This window comes from Rhincodon typus, chromosome 13 (genome assembly GCF_021869965.1).
Source record: "Rhincodon typus isolate 14 chromosome 13, sRhiTyp1.1, whole genome shotgun sequence".
Lineage (NCBI taxonomy): Eukaryota > Metazoa > Chordata > Chondrichthyes > Orectolobiformes > Rhincodontidae > Rhincodon > Rhincodon typus.
The window spans coordinates 3997206-4018963 of NC_063344.1; the positions used below are offsets into that span (position 1 = coordinate 3997206).

At 42.5% G+C, this 21758-nt stretch overlaps 1 protein-coding gene across 1 annotated transcript; it reads right to left on the bottom strand.

The window, feature by feature from the left end:
- Positions 1-19608: 19608 nt before the first annotated feature.
- On the bottom strand, positions 19609-20553 carry LOC109938423 (probable G-protein coupled receptor 148). Its single transcript, XM_020536831.1, has one exon. It carries the CDS (start codon positions 20551-20553, stop codon positions 19609-19611), a length of 945 nt encoding a protein of 314 aa, XP_020392420.1.
- Positions 20554-21758: the final 1205 nt, after the last annotated feature.

The following is a 21758-nucleotide window of genomic DNA, read 5'->3' on the forward strand; positions in this document are numbered from 1 at the left end:
CAGGAAGGCTGACGTTTCAGGCCTAGACCCTTCTTCAGAAATCTGATTTCTGAAGAAGGGTCTAGGCCTGAAACGTCAGCTTTCCTGCTCCTCTGATGCTGCTTGGCCTGCTGTGCTCATCCAGCTCTACACCTTGTTATCTCTTTTAAAAAGGGCTATATTTTTTGCTTTCTCATACCACCCAGATTCTCCTGCATTTTCCATTTTGAAAATTAATCATCAATCCACTACCATTGTGGCAGCTAATTTGTATCAATAAAAGTTCATGATATTTCAGGACTTCTGATTTATTTTTTCTGGAATGAGTTATATTGAAGTCTTTCTTAAAAAAAAATCTCAGATTATAAGAAATGCAATTCGTAGACAAAAACAAAGTTGTTTGTTAAGAGATTGAGGCAGAGAATATGTTAACTACCAGATGATCCAGTCTGTGGCAGGCTATAGTTTACAGCCTACTGCCTACTGCAAACTGACTCATTTGCCTCTTATCCAATTCATGAAGACACGAAGGTCCTGGTCATTAGAGCATAGAATCCCTACAGTGTGGGAACAGGCCCTTCAGTCCAACAAGTCAACACCAAACCTTGGAGCATCCCACCCAAACTCATCCCCCTATAACCCACCTAGCCTACACATCCCTGAACACTATGGGCAATTTAGCATGGCCAATCCACCTAACCTGCACATCTTTGGACTGTGGGAGGAAACTGGAGCTCCCAGAGGAAACCCACACAGACACAGGGAGAATGTGCAAACTCTGCACAGGCAGTCACTTGAGGGAATTGAACCCAGGTCCCTGGGGTTGAGTGGCTGCAGTGCTGACCACTGTGCCACAATTGTGAAATGATTTCTTTAAACTCAAACCCAAAGGGTTGGGCTAACAGGAGAAGTGAAAAGGTTTATTAAAAAGCCTTCTGTTAAATCATTGCATGGAAATGAGTCAGAGAGACCTGCATTCCTTTGAGGAACACAAAGTCGAAAGAACAAAATTGAATAAAGTTGCCAGAGATCTCGGGACCAAGCTTAATCACTCAAGAGCAAACCTATTATTCTCAAACAGGACAGACTGACAAGGATAAGTTACAGGGATAGAGGGATAGGGTAAGGGGGTGGGTCTGGGTGGGATGCTGTTCGGAGGGTTGGTATGGACTTGATGGGCCGAATGGCCTGCTTCCACACTGTACGGATTTGATGATTCGGTGATTCTGTGTTAAAAATTCCTGATTTCAGAAATGGTACGGATATATACAGGCTGGGCTTGCCTTCACTGGAGTTGGAAGTGTAGGAGGTGACTTGATCGATACATATAAGATCCTAAGTGGGTTTGTGCAGTGTCATGGTAATGTCCTTCCTCTAAACCAGGAGGCCCAGGCTCAAGTCCCACCTGCTTCAGATGTGTATAACAGCACATCCAAATGGATTAATTAAGAATTACCTATAAGATCCTGAGGGGACTGAGTGGATGTAGAGATGATGCGAGAATCTTGAACTAGGGGCCACTATTTAAAAAGAAGGAGCTATCCATTGAAGACAGAGATAAGGATAATTTTTTTTCTCTCAGAGGGTCACAGGTCTTTGGAGCTGTGGAAGCAGAGGCTTCCAACACTTTAAGGGCAAAGGTAGATCAATTCTTGAGGAGCAAGGGGTTATTGGGGAAGGCAGGAATGTGGAGTCATCAGATTGTAGTGAGTTGCCGAGGAGGCTGAAGAGACTAAGGAGCTCTCTCCTAGCTCCTGGTTTCTGTGTATATTGCTGTTATTTTGTCATTCTCGTTTAAGCTTGTGGCTGTGCAGCAGTTATAACTTCCCTGATGAGCAGAACATGACTGAGTGATGGCCATGAAAGCACTAGGACATGAGCCAGCAATCATTAATGAGAGAGAGAGAACCACTGTTTGATTCCTTTGTGTTTTTTCATACCTCACAGTTGCAGCCCTTGTGTGGAACAATAGAGTAGCCTGAAACAGTATGTAATTGGAGTGCATTTTATTGGCTATGGTGTGAGGAAAATTACATGGATTGCCAATGTATTAAAAGCCCTCCTAAACATAAGGTCATGATTGAAGTAATTAGACAATTAAACAATTATACTGATGCTCTGTTGCCTGTCTCCATTTATTATTGAATCAACTTGGAAGGAAGGATGTAAAAGGAGGAATAAAGACCAATATTAAAATAATACCTCTTGAGCCTCTCAAAATTATCAGAAAACACTTTATTAACAGTGAATTGATTATCCATTATTATGCAGGCAAACAAAGCAGCCATTTTGTGCACAGTTACATCCACAAACAACAAATGAATGAATCATTTGTTAATTAGTTTTGTGTCATGGAGGAGTATCAGTCAGAACACTATAATGACATAAGAAATAGGAGCGGGAGTGGGCCATCTGGCCCATCGAGCCTGCTTCCCCCATTCAATAAAACCATGGCTGACCTTTTCATGGACGCGGGCCCACTTACCGACCCACTCACCATAACCCTTAATCCCTTTACTGTTCAAAAATCTACCTTTGCCTTAAAAGCATTCAATGTGGTAGTTTCAGAGATAGTAGGAACTGCAGATGCTGGAGAATCTGAGATAACAAGGTGCAGGGCTGGATGAACACAGCAGGCCAAGCAGCATCATAGGAGCAGAGAGGCTGACGTTTCAGGCCTAGACCCTTCATCAGAAAAGGGGGAGGGGAAGGGGGTTTTGAAATAAATAGGGAGAGAGTGGGAGGCGGATAGAAGAGGGATAGAGGAGAGGATAGGTGGAGAGGAAACAAACAGGTCGAAGAGGCGGGGATGGAGCCAGGAAAGGTGAGTGTAAGTAGGGAGTTAGGAAGGGGATAGGTCAGTCCAGGGAGGACGGACAGGTCAAGGGGGCGTGATGAGGTTGGTCGGTAGGAGATGGAGGTGCGGCTTGAGGTGGGAGGAGGGGATAGGTGGGAGGAAGAACAGGTTAGGGAGGTGGGGACGAGCTGGACTGGTTTTGGGATGTGGTGGGGGAAGGGGAGATTTTGAAACTTGTGAAATCCACATTGATACCATTGGGCTGCAGGGTTCCCAAGCGGAATATGAGTTGCTGTTCCTGCAACCTTCAGGTGGTAGTTTCAACTGCTTCACTGGACAGGGAATTCCACAGACTCACAAGCCTTTGGGCGAAGATGTTCCTCCTGACCTCAGTCCTAAATCTGCTCCCCCTTATTTTGAGGATATGCCCCAGGTTCCAGTTTCACAAGCCTGTGGAAGCAACCTCCCTACTCCCTATCTATTCCCTTCATAATTTTAGTACCTCCATGATCTGCTTTGAACAATGCAAGTTAATGTCTACCAGGCCACTGAAACAACAAGATTAACATCTCTTGAGAAGCTCGGTTCAATATTGCACTTATTAATCTTTGGGACCTGAATTTAGTTTCACATGTAGGTTCTATCAAATGGATCAAACTGACTCCTGCAAAATTACCTTTCCAACATGTCTGATTCACATTGACCATCCAGAAGGCTCTCTGAAACAATTTGGGTTTCTGAAAGCATTATTTTATTCAGACCTTTCCTGAGATACTGAGAAACAAAAGGACAAAACTGCTTAACAAGATTGTTAAACCACTTTAAATTGCTCTACCAGTCATGCAGTAATCTAAGAGTCCTTCAGAGTGAAGAGTTATTTATTAGAATTATTTTTAGGAAGCTAGGTGCAATGTAAATGACTGAGCTGATAGGGCAGATTTTTGAGTGGGTTGGAGGGGACAAGATAGATGCAATTATCCAATTCTGATTTAATCTCTTATGGAGAAACACTTGCATAAGGCAGATTAAGGGCTAATCTCATTGAGATGTTTACGGTGGAAAGAGGATTTGATAATATAGTTAGAGGTGAAATATTTCACACACTGATGGAGGTTAACCTTAAGATTAGAGTTAGGAAGAATATCTCAAAGCTGTTCCTCACGTGAAGTGTATTCATAGCCATCTCCCAAAGTGTTGTAGTGGATAGGTGAATAAAAGCTTAAAGATTAGGATGGATAGATATTTGTTAGGTGAAGATGTTAAGGAACGTTCATTTGAGATGAATAAATTAGGTTAAAATTCATATCAGCCATAATCTAGTTGTAAAGTGGAGCAGGTTTGGCGGATGTTTCTGTATAAAGTAGTGGTTGGAATCACTGACTTCTAGTTAATTGCAAACATATACATTTCAGATTGATTATGTTAAGATCTTTTCAGTTGAGAAAACAATACTTTGTTGAAGCCACAAAGAAAAATCTGCAACTGTGATTCACAAGTGAGGATAAAATGAACACATACATTCGATAGGATGCCTAGCTGCTTCACAGTACGAGACTTGAGTAATTGCGGTCAGTGATGAGAAAAATTCCCAATGAACCCATGGAAGGAACCTGTGAACATCATTTATGTGTAATCTCAGAGCGTGTGAGAATGGCCCGGGGTGATGTGTCCTGAGTTTTTTTCAGTAAGCAGGTGCTTGTTCCCCAGTAAGAACTTCCATAAATTATTCCGTGTGAAAGTGAGAGAACTCACTGTGGCTGGGGGAACTATGAACGAAGGATCTGATCCTACAGCAAGTAAATAGTAATCTAATTTGTTCCTCTGGAAATTTTCCTGTTTGTATCAAGTCTCCCAATCTTGCTAGTGCTTTCTGAACTGCTCCTCAGTCTGTCGGATGAAGGAAACCAATGCTCAGCAGGTTCTTTCACAAATGGGATAACAAGGTGTAGAGCTGGATGAACACAGCAGGCCAAGCAGCATCAGAGGAGCAGGAAGGCTGACGTTTTGGGCCTAAACCCTTCTTCAGAAATGCTTTTTCGGAGGGAAGAGGGTAACTTCTTCAGGGTAGGCATCCTTAGAAGAGGCTTCGCAGTGGGGTCTAGGCCTGAAACGTCAGCCTTCCTGCTCCTCTGATGCTGCTTGGCCTGCTGTGTTCATCCAGCTCTACACCTGGTTATCTCAGATTCTCCAGCATCTGCAGTTCCTACTATCTCTTTCACAAATGGACTGGCTTGTCCTTTACAGGCTCTAACGTTCTTTATCAGCAGCGACCTAATTTCAGTTCAGTTCGCAGAAGAACTGCTTCCAAATTTAGCTATGACAAAGCAGATTCTCACCTACCAGTGATAGATTACGACAACGGCCTGTCATTTTGACATTGCTTTCTGCCACATCATCCACTCTACTCGATTCAGTGTGGTTTGGTGAGTGTGCAGAACACCGTCAGAATCATGTCCCAGCTCACACACATACAGGGAAACAAATCTGCAGCTTGCAAGTCCAAATTAAGAAAGATTATCATTGCAATATTCATGTCTCCTTTTCGATTCCTTTATTATAGTTAATAGTGAAAATTACTTTAAGACTTTTAACTTTCACCTATTGATTTTATTCCCCTACATCCCTTCGTTTTCTTCAATTCTATGAATGGGCAGACAGTAGAGGGAGACAGACCATATAGGGGCAAAAGGCTTTTAGTTTAGAAAGGCATCATGTGTCAGTGCAGTCTTGGTGGGCCGAAGGGCCTGTTCCTGTGCTGTACTGTTCTTTGTTCTATGGAGATTCTTATTTGTGTCATGGTGGCACAGTGGTTCGCAGTACTGGAGACCTGCGTTCAATTCCAGCCATTGGGTGACTGTGTGGAATTTGCACATTCTCTCCATTTCTTTTAGGTATCCTGGTTTCCTCCCATTGTCCAAAGACGTGCGGGTTAGGTGGATTGGCCATGCTAAATTGCCCAGGGGATAAGATATGGGGCTGTATCTGGGTGGGATGGTCCTTTATGGGTCAGTTCAGATTTAATGGGCTGAAAGGTGTCTTCCTGCACTGTAGGGATTCTATGATTCCTTATTTCTGATGAAGGGACCACACCTGTTTTTGCCCTTGATCAGTTATTTATATGTGCGACACAGAAAGAGCCATTCAGCCCAAGAGGTCCAAACTAATTTATCAAAGAGAGGTGGAAAGAGAGTGGTGGAAAGGTTTACAGAGGGGATTTCTGTGCTGAGAGCTTTGGTGTTGAAGGCACGGCCATCTATGTTGGAACATTTGAAACTGGAGATGTACAAGAGGGATAGGAGGGAACAAGCCTTTCAGAGGGTTGCTGGACAGAAGTATGAAGCCATGGAGGGATATGAAAAATGGATAAGATTTCCAAAGTTAACATGAAGCTTATCTAGGAACCACAGTAGATCAGTGACTACTGAGGCTAGAGGAGTGGGATTGATGCTAAGAGTTCATGCAAACATATTCCATTTTCAGCCAAGTTTTTATTTTTTTGATTCACAGGATCTGAGTGTCGTTGGCTAGGCAGCATTTATTGCCCATCCCTAATTGCCCAGAGGGCAGTTAAGAGTCAACCACATTGCTGTGGGTTTGGAATCACCAGATCATGTAAGGATGGCAGATTTCCATCTTCACTTATTTTGTTTAGGATTAAAGTAAAAATCTACCTTTATTGAGATATTTTAGGATAATTTTGAATTTGTGCTATAGTATAAAGTGGGTAATAGTGATTGACAGAGATAGTAGGAACTGCAGATGCTGGAGAATCTGAGATAACAAGGTGTAGAGCTGGATGAACACAGCAGGCCAAGCAGCATCAGAGGAGCAGGAAAGTTGACGTTTCGGGCCTAGACCCTTCTTCAGAAATAGCGATTGACAACTGTTTATGCTTCTTTTGATTTATTTCCATTCCAAAGGGGTTCTTCTGTCCACTTCACTTCACTGGGGGCACATTTCTTAGTATGGTGGGGGCTGGTGGTGGGAGATCTTCTGTTTATTACAGAGATGAGCTCCTCACCATAATCAACATTCTTAATTTCTGGCCACTTACATTTATGAGGTGAGCTTTTCAGTGAAATCTAGGGAGTCTGACTGCAATGGAAGGAAAGACAAAGTTTCACAGAGACAGGTCCTTGTATCCGTGCCTAGGGCTGCAGATACTCTCTATGTAGCCTATAGGAAAAGATATTTAATCAAGTCATTTTTCTCCTTTCTTCTGGGCAGCCAAAGCATTTGCATTTAAAGGTCACCTCTAATATCATACAACAGTGGGGGTCAGTTAGCTCAGTTGGTTTGCTATGTTAAGAATGACACTAACAGAATGGGTTCAATTCCCACATTGACTGAGGTTGCCACAAAGGACTCTCCTTCTCAACCTCTCCCCTCACCTGAGGCAGTGACTCTCAGGTTAAACCACCACCATTCAGCTCTCTCTAATCAAAGAGCAGCCAGTAGGAGCTATTGTGACTTTACCTTTAAACTAAAACATCCCAAGATACCCAAAAGGCCGTCATTTGGGAGTGCTATCACAGTTCCTGGTCACTAATAGATTTTGTCCCAAGTTTGTCATTTCACCGTTTGTACTTGGTTTTGACCCTTACTCTGACTGACTAGATTCGAATTCATTCTTTAGTGGTCATGAGGTTCTTAAGCAAATCCATGCACTGAAATCATCCAAACTCATGGCAATTGGTACAGCTTCATATTCACTTCCTGTAGAAGACAGTAAGAGAAAACCCATGCAATATCTAACCTAGAGCTGTCCTATTCGGATTATGCGGACAAATAGTGAACAGTTCTATTTCTTAGCGTTAAATTTTCTTGAAGCACATTCATTTGAAAACCTATGTTTGCTAAAACATAGAAATTCAACAATTACCCATAAAAGTTGGCCTACGGGTGCTATAAAAATGCAGCCTGTTCATCAAACACAAGACAATAGTTCCAAATATGCCATCTGGTTGCTCTAGTTTCTGAAATCCTTCACATGGGAACAATTTTCCACAATCCCCATAACAGAGATGAGCTAATTTACCAATGAATAGAATATGTTTCAATAAATAAGTAAAATTTGCATTTTATTACACTTTTCACAAACACCGAATATTTCTTAGTATTTTATAGCCAACAAAGTGTTTTTTTGATGTGTAGTCACCATTATAATGTAGGAACATTAACGAAAAAAGTGCTAATAAACATAACAAGGCAAAACAATAAATCATTTATCCTATGGTGGCTACTTTTCAACTTAGTGAATGCTCATTTTTGGAGATTAAGATTTATTATCGAGTCTAAAGCCTTGGCTAACCAGGAAATCTGTTAAAACTTCATCAGCTCAGAGGGCATGGCATATTTTTCCAACCTTGTGTTTAATATTTTTGAAGTAACAAGTCTCCAGCCACATATTGACCTTGCGCTGATCTCAGTGAGAGATTTCTGTGACAGATGAATTACTAATGAATAGATCAAAAAGGTTGGACATTAATTTGAACTTACAGAAATTAAGTTGTTAAATCTGCTCTCTTCAGAAGACTGTGCATCTGCAATGATGGTTGTTTGTGCAGCAAACCCAAATGTTAGAAATTCTCAGCTTGGTGGACTGATGCGTTTGCCCTTCATTCTTTGGACAGACATTTTCAGTCTTTTGAATGCAAAAGGAATTCAGGAACTGACAGTGTGATGCTGAGACACAGACTGGATATGGCTGCAATTAGAGAGAAAAAAAGAAATCCTGTCTCGGTAGAAAAGCAAAATTGCCACTGTCCTGCTGTCACATTAGAGAGAGAGAGAGAACTCGTGGTGGTTTAAAAACAAAAACGGAAATTGCTGGAAAACTCACCAGATCTAGCAACATCTGTGAAGAGAAAGCAGGGTTAGCGTTTCAGGTCCAATGACTCTTCTTCAGAGCTGGACACAAGACGTTATCTCTGCTTTCTCTCCACTGACGCTGCCAGACCTGCTGCGTTTTGCCAGCAATTTCTGTTTTTGTTTCTGATTTCCAGCATCCACAGTCCTTTTGCATTTTCCGTTCAATGGTGGTTTAAGCTGAGGGTCACCATGCCTCAGGCAAGGGGAGAGATTGAGAAGGACAGTTCTTCATGGTAATCTCAGCCAGTGCGGGAATTGAACCCACGCTATTGGCATAACCTAACACCTTGAACGAGCCATACAAGCTTAACCTACCCCCACAGTGCAGGCTTTAGCCTGGATTTTGCAAAGGTGGTGATGGTGAGATGACCAAATAGCCTAACCTAATCTTACGAGATTGCCAGATGCTTTTTAATAAAAAAAATCTGTTTGTGGGATGTGGGTATCACTGGCTGTGCCCAGCATTTATTGCTTGTCCCTAGTTGCCCCTTGAGAATGTGGGGGTGAGCTGCCTTCTTGAACCACTACAGTCCATGTGCTGTGGGTTGACCCACAATGCTGTTAGGGAGGGAATTGTCATTGTGACTCCAGTAAAACAGGCATTAATACCAGGTGTCTGACACCCACAGAATAATGCAGTAATCTTGAAGTTGCTACCAGTGAGTATAGACTGTTGTAGTCCGTAATCAAAGGCAAAGTAATTGAACTGATGAGATATTCCATTTTCATTCCCATAGTCTCACTGTAAAAGCCCTGAGAAGAGTTATATCTTATTGAATGAAATGTAGCTGAGCTTTTAATAGAATGCTAACTTCATACTTATTGAGAAATACCTCACTGGCCCGAAGCATAGAACTATAGGGACCTACAGCACAGAAAAAGATCCTTCAGCCCATCTGAAGTCTGCACTGGTCAAAAATAGCCACCTCACTATTCTCATCCCAATTCCCAGCAATTCTCCCATAGCCTTGTATGCCATGATGTGGAGGTGCCGGTGTTGGACTGGGGTGGACAAGGTCAGAAATCACATGACACCAGGTTATAGTCCAACTGGTCTATTTGAAAACACAAGCTTTTGGAGCCTCACTCCTTCAACACCTGAAGGAGTAAGTCTCTGAAAGCCTGTGTTTTCAAATAAACCTGTTGGACAATAACCTGGTGTTGTGTGCTTTCTGACCTTGTATGCCTTGGCAACACAAGTGTGCATCTAAATACCTAGAGTCATAGAATTATACAGCATGGAAACAGACCCTTCGGTCCAACCCGTCCATGCTGACCAGATATCCTGCATTAATCCAGTCCCATTTGCCAGCATTCGGCCCATATCCCTTTAAATCCTTCCTATTCATGTACCCATCCAGATGCCCTTTAAATGTTGTAATTGTACCAGCCTCCACCACTTCCTCTGGCAGCTCATTCCATACACGCACCACCCTCTGTGTGAAAAAGTTACTCATCAGGTCCTTTTTAAATCTTTCCTCTCTCACCTTAAACCAGTTCCCTCTACTTTTGCACTCTCCTACTTAGGGAAAAAGACTTTGGCTATTCACTCTACCCATGCCTTTCATGATTTTATAAACCACTATAAGGTCACCGCTCAGCCTCCAATACTCCAGGGAAGAAAGGCCCAATCTATTCTTCTTCAATGTGATGATGGTTTCTGCCTCTCCCACCCTTATAGGCAGCGAGTTCCAGGCTCCCACCACCCTCTGGGTGAAATAATTTTTCCTCACATCTCCTCTAAATCTCCTGTCCCTTACCTTAAATCTATACCCCTGGTCATTGATCATCAAGGGGAAAAGTTACTTCCTGTTTATCCTATCTATACCCCTCAAACTGTTGTCAAATTTCTCCAACATAATAAATTCTATGTATTTTAAGAATGGTTAAAATTTTATAATGTTTTTGGCCTCATCCAAACTTTCTTCCCTGGTGACCAACTCCAGCCTTTCCCCGTGACAACAGGCTCAGATTAAGCCGATGTAATAACAAACCTGGTGTTACACTTGGTTCTGGCATTAGCTTCCAGCCTCGTTTTAATACTGTTACCAAGAACATGTATTTCCCCCTCCTTTAAACTGTTTGACTTCACACGTGTCTCAGCTCATTGCTCAGCTCAGCATTTTCCCTTAGCTCCAGATTTAAACTGACGTCAGAAAAAGGAAAGTCTGAACTAGAGATAATCAGCCTTTTGCAACTAGTTCCACGAGGGTCCTGCTGAGTGCTGTTCTGAGACCTTTTACTTGCATTGCAGAGACAATGTGACATGACTTATTAGAAACATTGCTATGAGAGATTATCTGATCATTGTTGTTTTGGGACCTTGCTGTGCATAAAATGGGTGCTGCCTTTCCTACATTACAACAATGACTACACTTCAGTAATTCTTAATTAGCTATCAAGCGCTTGGGATGACCTGAGGCAATGAAAGACGCTATATGAATGTAGTTTTTTATTGTTACTTTTTATTGTCAAGCACAATTGCCATTGAAAAGAAATAGGAAATGGTCAACATATAAAATTGTCTGTTGATTTGCACAAACTTGGTGCCCATTTTGGCTGCTCAACTGGTTATGGGCAAAATCTCAATTGTCCAAAACCAAACCCAAGTAACATAACATCCCATTGGAATCATTTTAATTTTTTGATTACTTAAATATTCTTGCACTGCAATATCAGTCTGCTGTTTCAGAAAAATGTTGAGAACATGAATATTGTGAGAAGGTTTCAATTGCTAAGGGAATTTGCATATCCCCAGTACTGTTGTGATTTGATTTGATTTATTATTGTCACATGTACCGAGATACAGTGTAAATTATTGTTTGCATGCTAACCAGGCAAATCATACCTTACATAAGTACATCAGGGTAACAGAACAGAAGGCAGGATAAAGTATTACATCTACATAGAGGGTGCAGAGAAAGATCAAATCTAATATGTGAGAGGTCCATTCATAAATCTGATAACAGCAGGGAAGAAGCTGTTCTTAAATCTGTTGGTATATGTTTTCAATCTTTTTTGCCTGATGGAAGAGGGTGGAAGATTGTATAACTGGGGTGAGAGGAGTCTTTGATCGAGTTGGCTGTCCCGAGGCAGTGGGAAGTATAAGTTGAGTCAATGGAAGGAAGACTTTTGATGGACTGGGTTGCACTCACAATTCTGTAATTTCTAGATGTCCTGGGCAGAGCAGTTGCTGTACCAACCTGTGATGCATCCAGCTAGGATGCTTTCTGTGGTGCATCTATAAAAGTTGGTAAGGGTCATTGTGGACTTGACAAATTTTCAGTTAATGAAGTTACTGTAAAAGTTAGGTTGATTCAGTATCGTTAGTTGACATATTGAAGCCATAAATCTAAGAATACAATACAGCATTGTACAAAGAGTTGTGTAGACACATTTTTTTCCTGCCTTTCAGACTGAGCTTTGCTCTTGCTCCCAGCAGACTGCAGACTGCAGAAGTTGCAGAAGCGTGTGTGTATCTTCTAATTAGAATAACTCCGCAATGTGCAGACCAGTGATTAATGACACTGTACAACTGTCAATTGTCTCCTGTTCTTCACACCAAGAACAAAGCCTTTAATAGTGAGGCGAGGGAACACGCCTACTCAGAACCTTGACATATTGCAGTAATTACAAAGCTATATTGTCCCTGCAAGATATGTCTAACCTTTGCGGCATTGAGGAGTTATAAAACCAAAATGTACATTCTAAACAATAAAAGAGTTTATCAGGGGGTGGGGAGAGATAGGATCTTGATCCTAAAGTTTTTGATCGGAAGTCAATATCAGAAGGGCTGAAGTTTGGGTTGGCTGAATATCTGTTGCTGCCAATTTGGAAGCACGCACTGCCAGGGTTCCAACTGGCCATGGTCTTATAGCAAATGGTTCTGAAGAAATGTTAACTCTGTTTCTCTCTGCACAGAAAAGTTCCTCCAACATTTTCTGTTTTTGTTTCATTCTGGTCTTGGGTGTCTTGTGTAAAATATTTTTGAATGAACCTGTTTGGACAAGTTGGGATACACCTTAGTAATGGATGCAGTTTAAACCCAGGCCTTCTAGCCTAGAGGTAGGAACAGTACCTCTTGTGAGTAGCTTGCTCATGCAGTCTGTGGATATGGTGCCAAATTTTTCATCAAATAGGAGAAACATACTCTTTTGCATCAGTCATTGTTGACTTCTAGCAGTTTCAAGGGCACCTCAGAAGCCTTCCAGAGATAGGGAGAGGAAATGCATTTACCGATCAGTCTCTGTAGTTCTTGGAGGAATTAACCACTCACCTTCTCCACCCTATTTCCAGGGTTGACACCCAGCCCAGCTTGGTATTGTCGCTGCTGGCTCTGAGTGTGACACACTTACTGAATTACCCAGTACACTGCTCTCGTTCAGATGAAGCCTGATCGTAAATAAAGTTCACCAGATTCCAAAGATGAGGGCTTTGTGTAACGAAAAGAGATTAAGCAGTTTAGGGCAATGCTCTCTGGAGTTTCAAAGAATGAGAGGAGATCTAACTGAGGTATATAAGATGCGAAAGGGGATTAACAAATCAGTTGCTCAGTGGTTAGTACTGCTGCCTCACAGCGCCAGGGACCTGGGTTCGATTCCAGCTTCGGGTGACTGTCTGTGTGGGTCTCCTCCAGGTGCTCCAGTTTCCTCTCGCAGTCTAAAGATGTGCAGGGTAGATGGATTGACCATGCTAAGTTGCCCGTAGTGTTCAGGGGTTTGCAGGCTAGGTGGGTTAACCATTGGCAAATGCAGGGATGCGGTGTGGGGTGGGAAACTCTTTGGAGGGTCAGTGTGGACTTGATGGGCCAAATGGCCTGCTTCCACACTGCAGGGATTCTATGATTTGAAGTAGATGGAGAGGGGATGTTTCCGAGTGAGGTAACCTGTAACAGGAGGTCATAGTATTAGGATAAGGGAGGGCAGATTTGAAACAGAGATGAGGTGGATGCAGAGACATTGAGTAAATTTAAGGAGGAGACAGGCAGATGTTTAGTGAGTAACAGGCTGAAGGGTTAGGGAGAGTGGCAGGAAAGTAGATTTGAGACTGAGATGAGCTCGGCCTTGATCGTATTAAATGGTGGAGCAGGCTCGAGGGGCTGAATGGCCTCCTCCTGCTCCTAGCTCTTGTGTTCTTCGGGATGTGCCTGTTTGTGGGTGGTGGGGGAGGGTGGATCCTGTGTTCAGATCCTGCTCCCATTGCACAAAGGGGATATCCACCACTTTTACCACCCACCTACTGTGTACAATTTCTATTTAGCAACAAAACAAAATTTGTTCTTTCAGTTTTACACCAAGTTTTGTTTCCCTCTCCTGCTGTCTATTGTTGCCTTTTATTGTGCACTTTCGTAGCCTGGAGCTGACCTTCCTGCTGATCCCTTTTCAATCCAGCTCCTTAAGAAGTTGCTAGGACTGAAATGAATCATGTCTTTCTGGGGTGAACTCCTGTTGAACTTTCCTTTTCTCTGTTTGTGGGGAAATACCTGTCGTCTGTGTGTCCATTCCTTTGAAGGGAAAGTGCACAGAATGAGAATCCGGATATTTATTTCATCCTTTCAATTCTTGTTTCTTTTATGACATTTGGATTTATTCTTTCAATTTCTGTTCACCTGGTGCCCAAATCAATCTTAACATGAAACCTGACTGACCTTTTCCTCCTAAGCTGCTGATATAGTGCAGGAATTTTAGTCAAAATAAGATGAGGGATAAGAGGATAGAGAAATTGTGACATCCTCTTGCTTCGTGTCAGGTGAAATTGAGTGTTTCTTTAACTGCCATCAAATGGCATTAGTTTTGCCGAGCGTCAGTGATGGTGACAGAAAAGATTCCGGGTTGTATTTTAAATGTGTACGCTGCTTCCAAACATGAGCATGTGAACAAGTCACCTTCAAAACTGGGAAGTTGCTGTAGGTTTATCAATACGCAAGGAGGCTATGCCTGTGCAGCCCAGAGTTCATGGTGATTGGAGCCTGAGGAGGTCATTCCCTGAGCTCAAAATCCAGGCAGGAAGCTTGAGTCGTGTCAGGGTCTTTCAGAAATTCAGGTATGTACCACTTCAACTTTCTATCCAGCAATTTCAGTGGTTGGAGTATTCCCTCCTGTATTCTGACAATGTCTTCTCTGTGGGTGGTGGTGGGTGTGTATGTGTGACTCCCTACCTAGCCTGCACACTCTGAAAATTACCCGCTGTACCTGCTGAGGAGCGATCCCATGTTTGTCTTCTCTCTTATCTAAGGAAAGATACACTGGCATTGGAGATAGTCCACAGAAGGCTCACTCGGCTGATCCCAGGTATGGAGGGATTCTCTCATGGGGAGAGGTTGAGCAGGCAGGGCCTGGACTATTTTGCGGCTTAGAAGAAAGAGAGACAACCTTATTGATACAAGGTTCTTAGGGGACTTGACAGGGTACATGCGGAAAGGCTGTTTCCCCTTGTGGGAAAGTCTAGCACCAGAGAGTATAACCTCAGATTGAGACAGAGGTGAGGACAAATTTCTTCTCTCCCAGGTGAGTGAATCTGTAAAATTCTTTACCACAGAGAGCTGTCAAGGCTCGGTCATTATATTCAAGGCTGGGATAGACTGACACTTAATCAGAAAGGTCATCAGGGGTTAAGGGGTAAAAGCAGGAAAGTAAATTGAGAATGATCAGATCAGTCATGTACTCCTTCAATGGTGAAGCAGACTTTACAGGCTGAATGGCCTACTTCTGCTTCTATGTCATATGGTCTTATGGTCTCATCCTTTTATGGCACTGTCTTCAAACAAGTCAAATAGCTCCAAAAAATCTCTTCATATTTTTCATTTTGACCCCTGTTTGAGTGTGAAGATCCATGTGCTACAGAATGGAATACTTGAGACACTCTGTGAATTCTGATGGCAATCCACTGGGTCAAAACAAATCTGTTGTCCATGCCAGGGATCTCCTTTGGAGCCATCTGAACTCCTGCATGTCCTGGCTGGGGAAAACAGCCTAATTTTGACTTTATTGGATGTCTGCCTCATTGGGAAGATGGATATTTCTGAAGCATCTCAACATACATCTGATACAGAATGATAAATCAAATTACCATTGACCAGAAACTCAACTGGGCTCACCACATTAACACAGTGGCTACAAGAGCAGGCCAGAAGCTGGGAATACTGTGGCGAGTAACTCACCTCCTGACTCCCCAAAGCCTGTCCACCATCTACAAGGCACAAGTCAGGAGTGTGATGGAATACTCCCCACTTGCGTGGATGAGTGCAGCCCCAACAACACTCAAGAAGCTTGACACCATCCAGGACAAAATAGCTCACTTGATTGACATTACATCCACAAGCATCCACTCCCTCTACCCTCAGTAACAGCAGTGTGTACTATCTATAAGATGCTCTGCAGAAATTCACCAAAGATCCTCAGACACCACCTTCCAAACCCATAACCACTTCCATCTAGAAGGACAAGATCATCATACATATGGGAACACCACCACCTTCAAGTTCCCCTCCAAGCCACTCACCATCCTGACTTGGAAATATATCGTCGTTCCTTCACTGGCCTTGGGTCAAAATCCTGGAATTCCCTCCCTAAGGACATTGTGGGTCAACCCACATGGACTGCAGCGGTCCAAGAAGGCAGCTCACCCCCACCTTCTCAAGGACAACTAGGGACAGGCAATAAATTTTGGCATGTCCCGAAAGAATAATAAAAATGATCATGCCTGCAATGATCAGAATATAAGTAAAAAGGCCTTAAATTTCAAACCTGACCACTTTCCCAGAGGGATTGATAACTATGGGAAATGGTGAAGCTTCCTATCTGTAGATTCACTGGGAAATAGGGCTTGCACTTCCTGTGGCGGTCCCTCACAGTCAGAGAGAGGTAAAGTTAAAGTTGAAGCAGTTTTTGGTAGATATTGAAACCTGATCTTTGACTGGAATTGTTTTCCCACACAAAACATCCAGTAATATCACCTTGATGTGGGTGGAGATGCTAGTTGGAAGGTGGCACTAATGGGAACATCTAGAACCAAATTTACAGAGATTAAAGATTCTTCCAGTTTGGAGGAATTTTTATCACTGCATTATCAATTTGTGATAATTTACAATAATCAGCTTAACCACTACAGTTACTGAAAGGAATTGAATGTGACCACTATAAATAACTGAAATAAATTTTGTAACATTTCTGAACTTTAAACAACAGCACAGAAGTAGACCCTTTGGTCTAACCAGTCCACGCCAAAGTAAACTGATCCCACCTGCCTGTGTTTGGCACATATCCTTCCAAACCTTTCCTATTCATGTACTTATCCAAAGGTCTTTTAAACACAACTTCCACTTCCTTGGGCAGTTCATTTACACATGAACTACCCTCTGTGTAAAAAAAGTTGCCCCTCATGTCCTTTTTAAAAATTTCTCCCCTCACCCTAAAAATATGCTTCCCAGTCTTGAACTCCCCCACCCCAGGCAAAGACACTTGTCAGTCACTTTATCTATACTGTCATGACTTTATAAACCTCAATAAGGTCACTCCTCAATGACTCTGAGTCTATAAGTGCATTCAAGCAGGCAGCTGACCCTCTCAAGGGTAACTTGGGATGGGTAATAAATGCTGGCCCAGCTAGTAATGCTAGTGTCCCACAAGTGAATAAAATAAAAATGAACCTACCATTTCAATTTTGCAATGTTTAAAATATCTCTTTCTATATCTCACTCTTTGCCTTGTCCTTGGATTGTTCAGCAGGTCACAGGGCAGGCTCTGTTATCTTTTGGACTGTGCTATTTCCTTTCCTTCCAGCCCCATCAGGCACTCATCATCCCATTTGTTCCAATACCTTTATTCTGGGTCATTGTATCTTCAAAATGCTGCTGGTTCCTGGACCTCTCCAGTGCCCCCAGGACACACTTAGGCTAAATAAAAACCAAAAGAACTGCAGATGCTGTTGCTGGAAAAGCTCAGCAGGTCTGGCAGCATCTGTGAAGAAAAAATCAGTTAGCATTTGGGGTCCAGTGACCCTTCCTCAGAACTCTTCCTAGTTCTGAGGAAGGGTCACTTGATCCGAAACGTTAACTCTGATTTTTTTCTTCACAGATGCTGCCAGACCTGCTGAGCTTTTCCAGCAACTTCTGTTTTTGCTCAGGCTAAATACCTCTGGCCCATCCCTCATGAGTATACCTTGGTATCAAACACCAACCCTTTGCTAATCCTGCCTGACAATTTCACACTATTAACTTCCGTCTGTGCCCAACCCAAGGCCCATCGTTTTCCTCCAGTAGAAACTAGTACAGATACCTCTGTAGTGCATTGGTTTTATTTACTGGGGAGTATTCTGAAATAATAAAAAGATTTGTGTTTGTGTAGTGTCCAAATCACTTTTCAGCCAATAAACCTTTGAAGTGTCTAATGTAGGAAACGCAGCAGGTAATTTATGCACAGCCAGCTCCTGAAAACTGCAAGTGTGATAATCACAAGATCCTCTTCTACATAGTTTCCTGGGATCTTGGCCATTTCAGTTTAACATACTACCAGAAAGATGCATCTTCTGACTGAGGCTCACTCTGTCAGTGCTGTACCTGAGTGTAGGTCTAGATTTCTATGAGCCACAAGGCTCAGGCACAGAGGGAGGAGGGTAACAGACTGAGCCACAGCTAACATTCTGTATAACGGATAGATCTCCTGTTCCCTAATCAATCTTCAGTTTTTTTGTGAACAGTACCATGATTAAAAAAACACTGCACAGTCATATTTAAATTTAATGCAAACAGAACACCATGCATTTAACCATTGCTACTTACTACAGATTGGTTTTTCTTTTACTGATAGCAGGCCAGTTAGACATTGTTTCCCAACTTTAGAAAACTGAAAGATGAAGGTAGTCTCTGAAGTCTCGTAAAATCCAGGGACACCCTGTATGAGGATGTACTTTAATTTAAATGACAGGAATCATCGACCAAACCTGTATTGAATTATGGGATATGAGCTTTGAGGAACCAATTCTGTCCCATATTTTGGATATATTAGCAGGTACTGCCTGAAGGAAATAGAGGTGCCTTTGAAGACAATTACTCCTGATTTATTCAATAAACAGAGAAAGCTACATATGTATTCATTGGTGGGAACAGCTTTCTCTGTGTATATCTATACATTCATATTCAGAAGTGTTATTGTGTAAACATTTGTGGACCTAAAAATATCAATAAATTATCCACTGAAGCATAAATTGTACAGCAAGTAGAAACTGTTTTGATACATTATTCATACGAGTTACAGCAACATATTATTTAATTATTTGCTCACACTCCACATCCTATCATTTAACCTCCCAAATTTCAATCTATTTTCATGACATTCAGAGCTTGTGAGAAATTAGTTGAAGGAGTCATCTCAATTCATGGCTATTTGTGTGGCTGGGATGAAAAATAGTTGTACAGAAATGTACCTGCCTGTGCCTGAACATATCATTCCAAAGCAAGCAATGAGTTAAACGTGATACCAAGATAGATTGCCTTGCAGTAAAGTTAATAAGATTTAAATGACCTTCAAATATTCCACTCTAACACCAATAAGAGAAGCAATATTGGAATTAAGGAGCTATACAACTGCTTTCTTGTAAGAGCGCTTTCAGGCTCATTCTCGTTTCCACAGCTAATTTTGTAAAGAGAGCATTCACCATTTCAAAGACCATTCACTGAAAATATTTAATACTGAATGAACACACAGTTAATTGTCTTCTGGATCTCCCTTTGTGCTATGCATGCATAAGACCGTTTCTCATTGAATCAAAAACGTCACCTATAAACAATTCACATTTCTGCAAATGCAGTACAGGTTTTTAAAAACACTTTCCATTGTGTTCTGAGACACTTGAATTCACTCTCCTAAAAATAGTTCTAGTTGGAGAATGCAGGATTAAGATGGTCAGTAAGAATCAGGGATAGAGATGTCCTCGAGCTGGCTTTGGTTTGGATGCCTTTTGAATTATGTTGAGTCTGGCAGAGGTGCTACCTGGTTCTGGTTGAAAAGGCGTCTCTTCACATGAAGGTATAACTGGCTGGCTCTCAGCCCAAAAACCACAGGGCACAGGCATCGGGGCAACACCGAGAAAAGCGAGATGTTGATCAAGTGTAGCTGGGCCATCACTTGGACTTTAATGGATGTGTTTTTGACCAGGTTGGAGTAGACGATGTAGTTTGCGACGGGAATGAAATAAAGGAAGAGCTGAAGGCCATGGAGGAGTACTGTATTGCGGGCACGCACTTTGGGCGAAGTTTGGCGAGCTTCTTTATATATCATACAATAGCAGAACACGATGGTCACTGCGCTGGCCAGGAAGGTGAGAGCGAGGACAGCTTGCTGCACTTGAAATAAAGCAAAGGCTGTTTCTAGGATGCCCCCTTGGACTGGAGGGAAGAGGCAGCGAAAGGATTCTATGACCAGTGGGGGTGTGCCGGCCCCCAGAAGCATCAGGAGACATACCAGTGGATGCAGTGTGGCCAAGAGCCATATGAGGGCGATGGCCTTCTGAGTTTTACCGGACGTGCAAAGGGACCGGTAGTGTAAAGGCCAGCAGATTGCAATGTACTTGTCCACAGCCATAGCAGTGACGGTAAAGAAGCCGCTAATGAAGCTGGAAAAGACCAGCAGGTAATTGATGAGACACAGCACGGTGGGTATACTGATGATTGCTGCCCACATCACTGTTGTGATCATCACCAGGAGTAAATAGACCAGATCGCTTATGAGGAGACTGGCCAGGAGCAGGTGCCTTGGCTCCTTCCGCACAGCAGAGACCCGGAAGATAGTATCCAGCATAGCTCCACTGCAAAGCAGCGTAAACAGCAAACAGATCGCCTCTGGCAGTAATAAGACCCACGAGGGACAGTGGAGATATTTCGCAGTCCCATTGAATGAAGCATTCAACATCTTTAGGCAACGCTTCCAAATGCCGCACGCCTCAGGTTGTCCTCTCCCAAGTGTTCAGTTCCGTTCCTCGGTGCCTTTTGGAAATAAAAAAAAGGTGGACCGCGAGGTACTGGTTTGATGTTTTGTCCGTGGAAAGGTTGCACGGAGTAAGCAACCAGTCATGTGGTAGTTTTGAATATACAAGAAGACCCACTATGAATTAGAAAGGAGCACATCAAACCAAGTAGGATCAAACAGAATATCAGGTGAGGCAGTCTTTGAGCATTAACTGGCTCAGCATTGCTTTAATGTTACCAATTTGTGAAAAGAAAATCGATTTTTATGTTTGCAATAAAAGGAATTGAAACTTTTGATAGATTAAAATAAATAGAGAAAAACGTTGCTGGTGGAATTATGCAGGGTCTAGTATTTCCTCAGTCTCAGTTTTATAGAGGACATGTTAAATATTCTACAACAGCTCACAGTTTCAAAGCCCAGCAAATGTTAATTGATATTGATGTTTAATATTCACATATAGAGAGCTCTTAACGTCTAATAATCCTGAATTAGAATTGCAAACTAATTCCTTTATTGTATCCTACTTAAAGCCACATGACAACATTATCTGTGTAGTGGTAAAATCACTATAGTTGTTTGAGGTATTCAGTCAATGAATACTTCAGCTTCCTCTTAAAGATAAGGAACAATAAAAGCAGCTGCAGAGTGTAGACTAAGGTTCTCAAGCCTTTATAGAATAAAATCACAGAATCTGGACAGTGTGGGAGCACACCATTTGGCCTATCGAGGCTACACAGACCCTCTGAAGATCATCCCACTCAGAACCATGCCCCTATCCTATCCGTGTAACCCTGCATTTCCCATAGATAATCCACCTAGTGCACACGTCCCTGGGCAGTTTAGCACAGCTAATCCACCTAGCCTGTGCATCTTTGGACTATGGGAGGAAACCGGAGCACCCAGAGGAAACCCACGTAGACACAGGGAGAATGTGCAAACTCCACACAGTCACCTGAGGCTGGAATCGAATGTGGGTCCCTGGTGCTGTGAGGCAGCAGTGTTAACCACTGACTCACTGTGCCACCCATTAACCTTCTGCCTGAACTTTACTTTTCCACCATAATCCCTTCATTGCCCAAGAGATCAGAGCTCTGTCCATCTCTGCCTTGAAAACACTCAAAGCCAGAAATCACACGACACCAGGTTAT

Coding starts and splice junctions, on each gene's coding strand:
- LOC109938423 (XM_020536831.1), bottom strand. CDS start 20,553: ATGTTGAATGCTTCATTCAATGGGACTGCGAAATATCTCCACTGTCCC.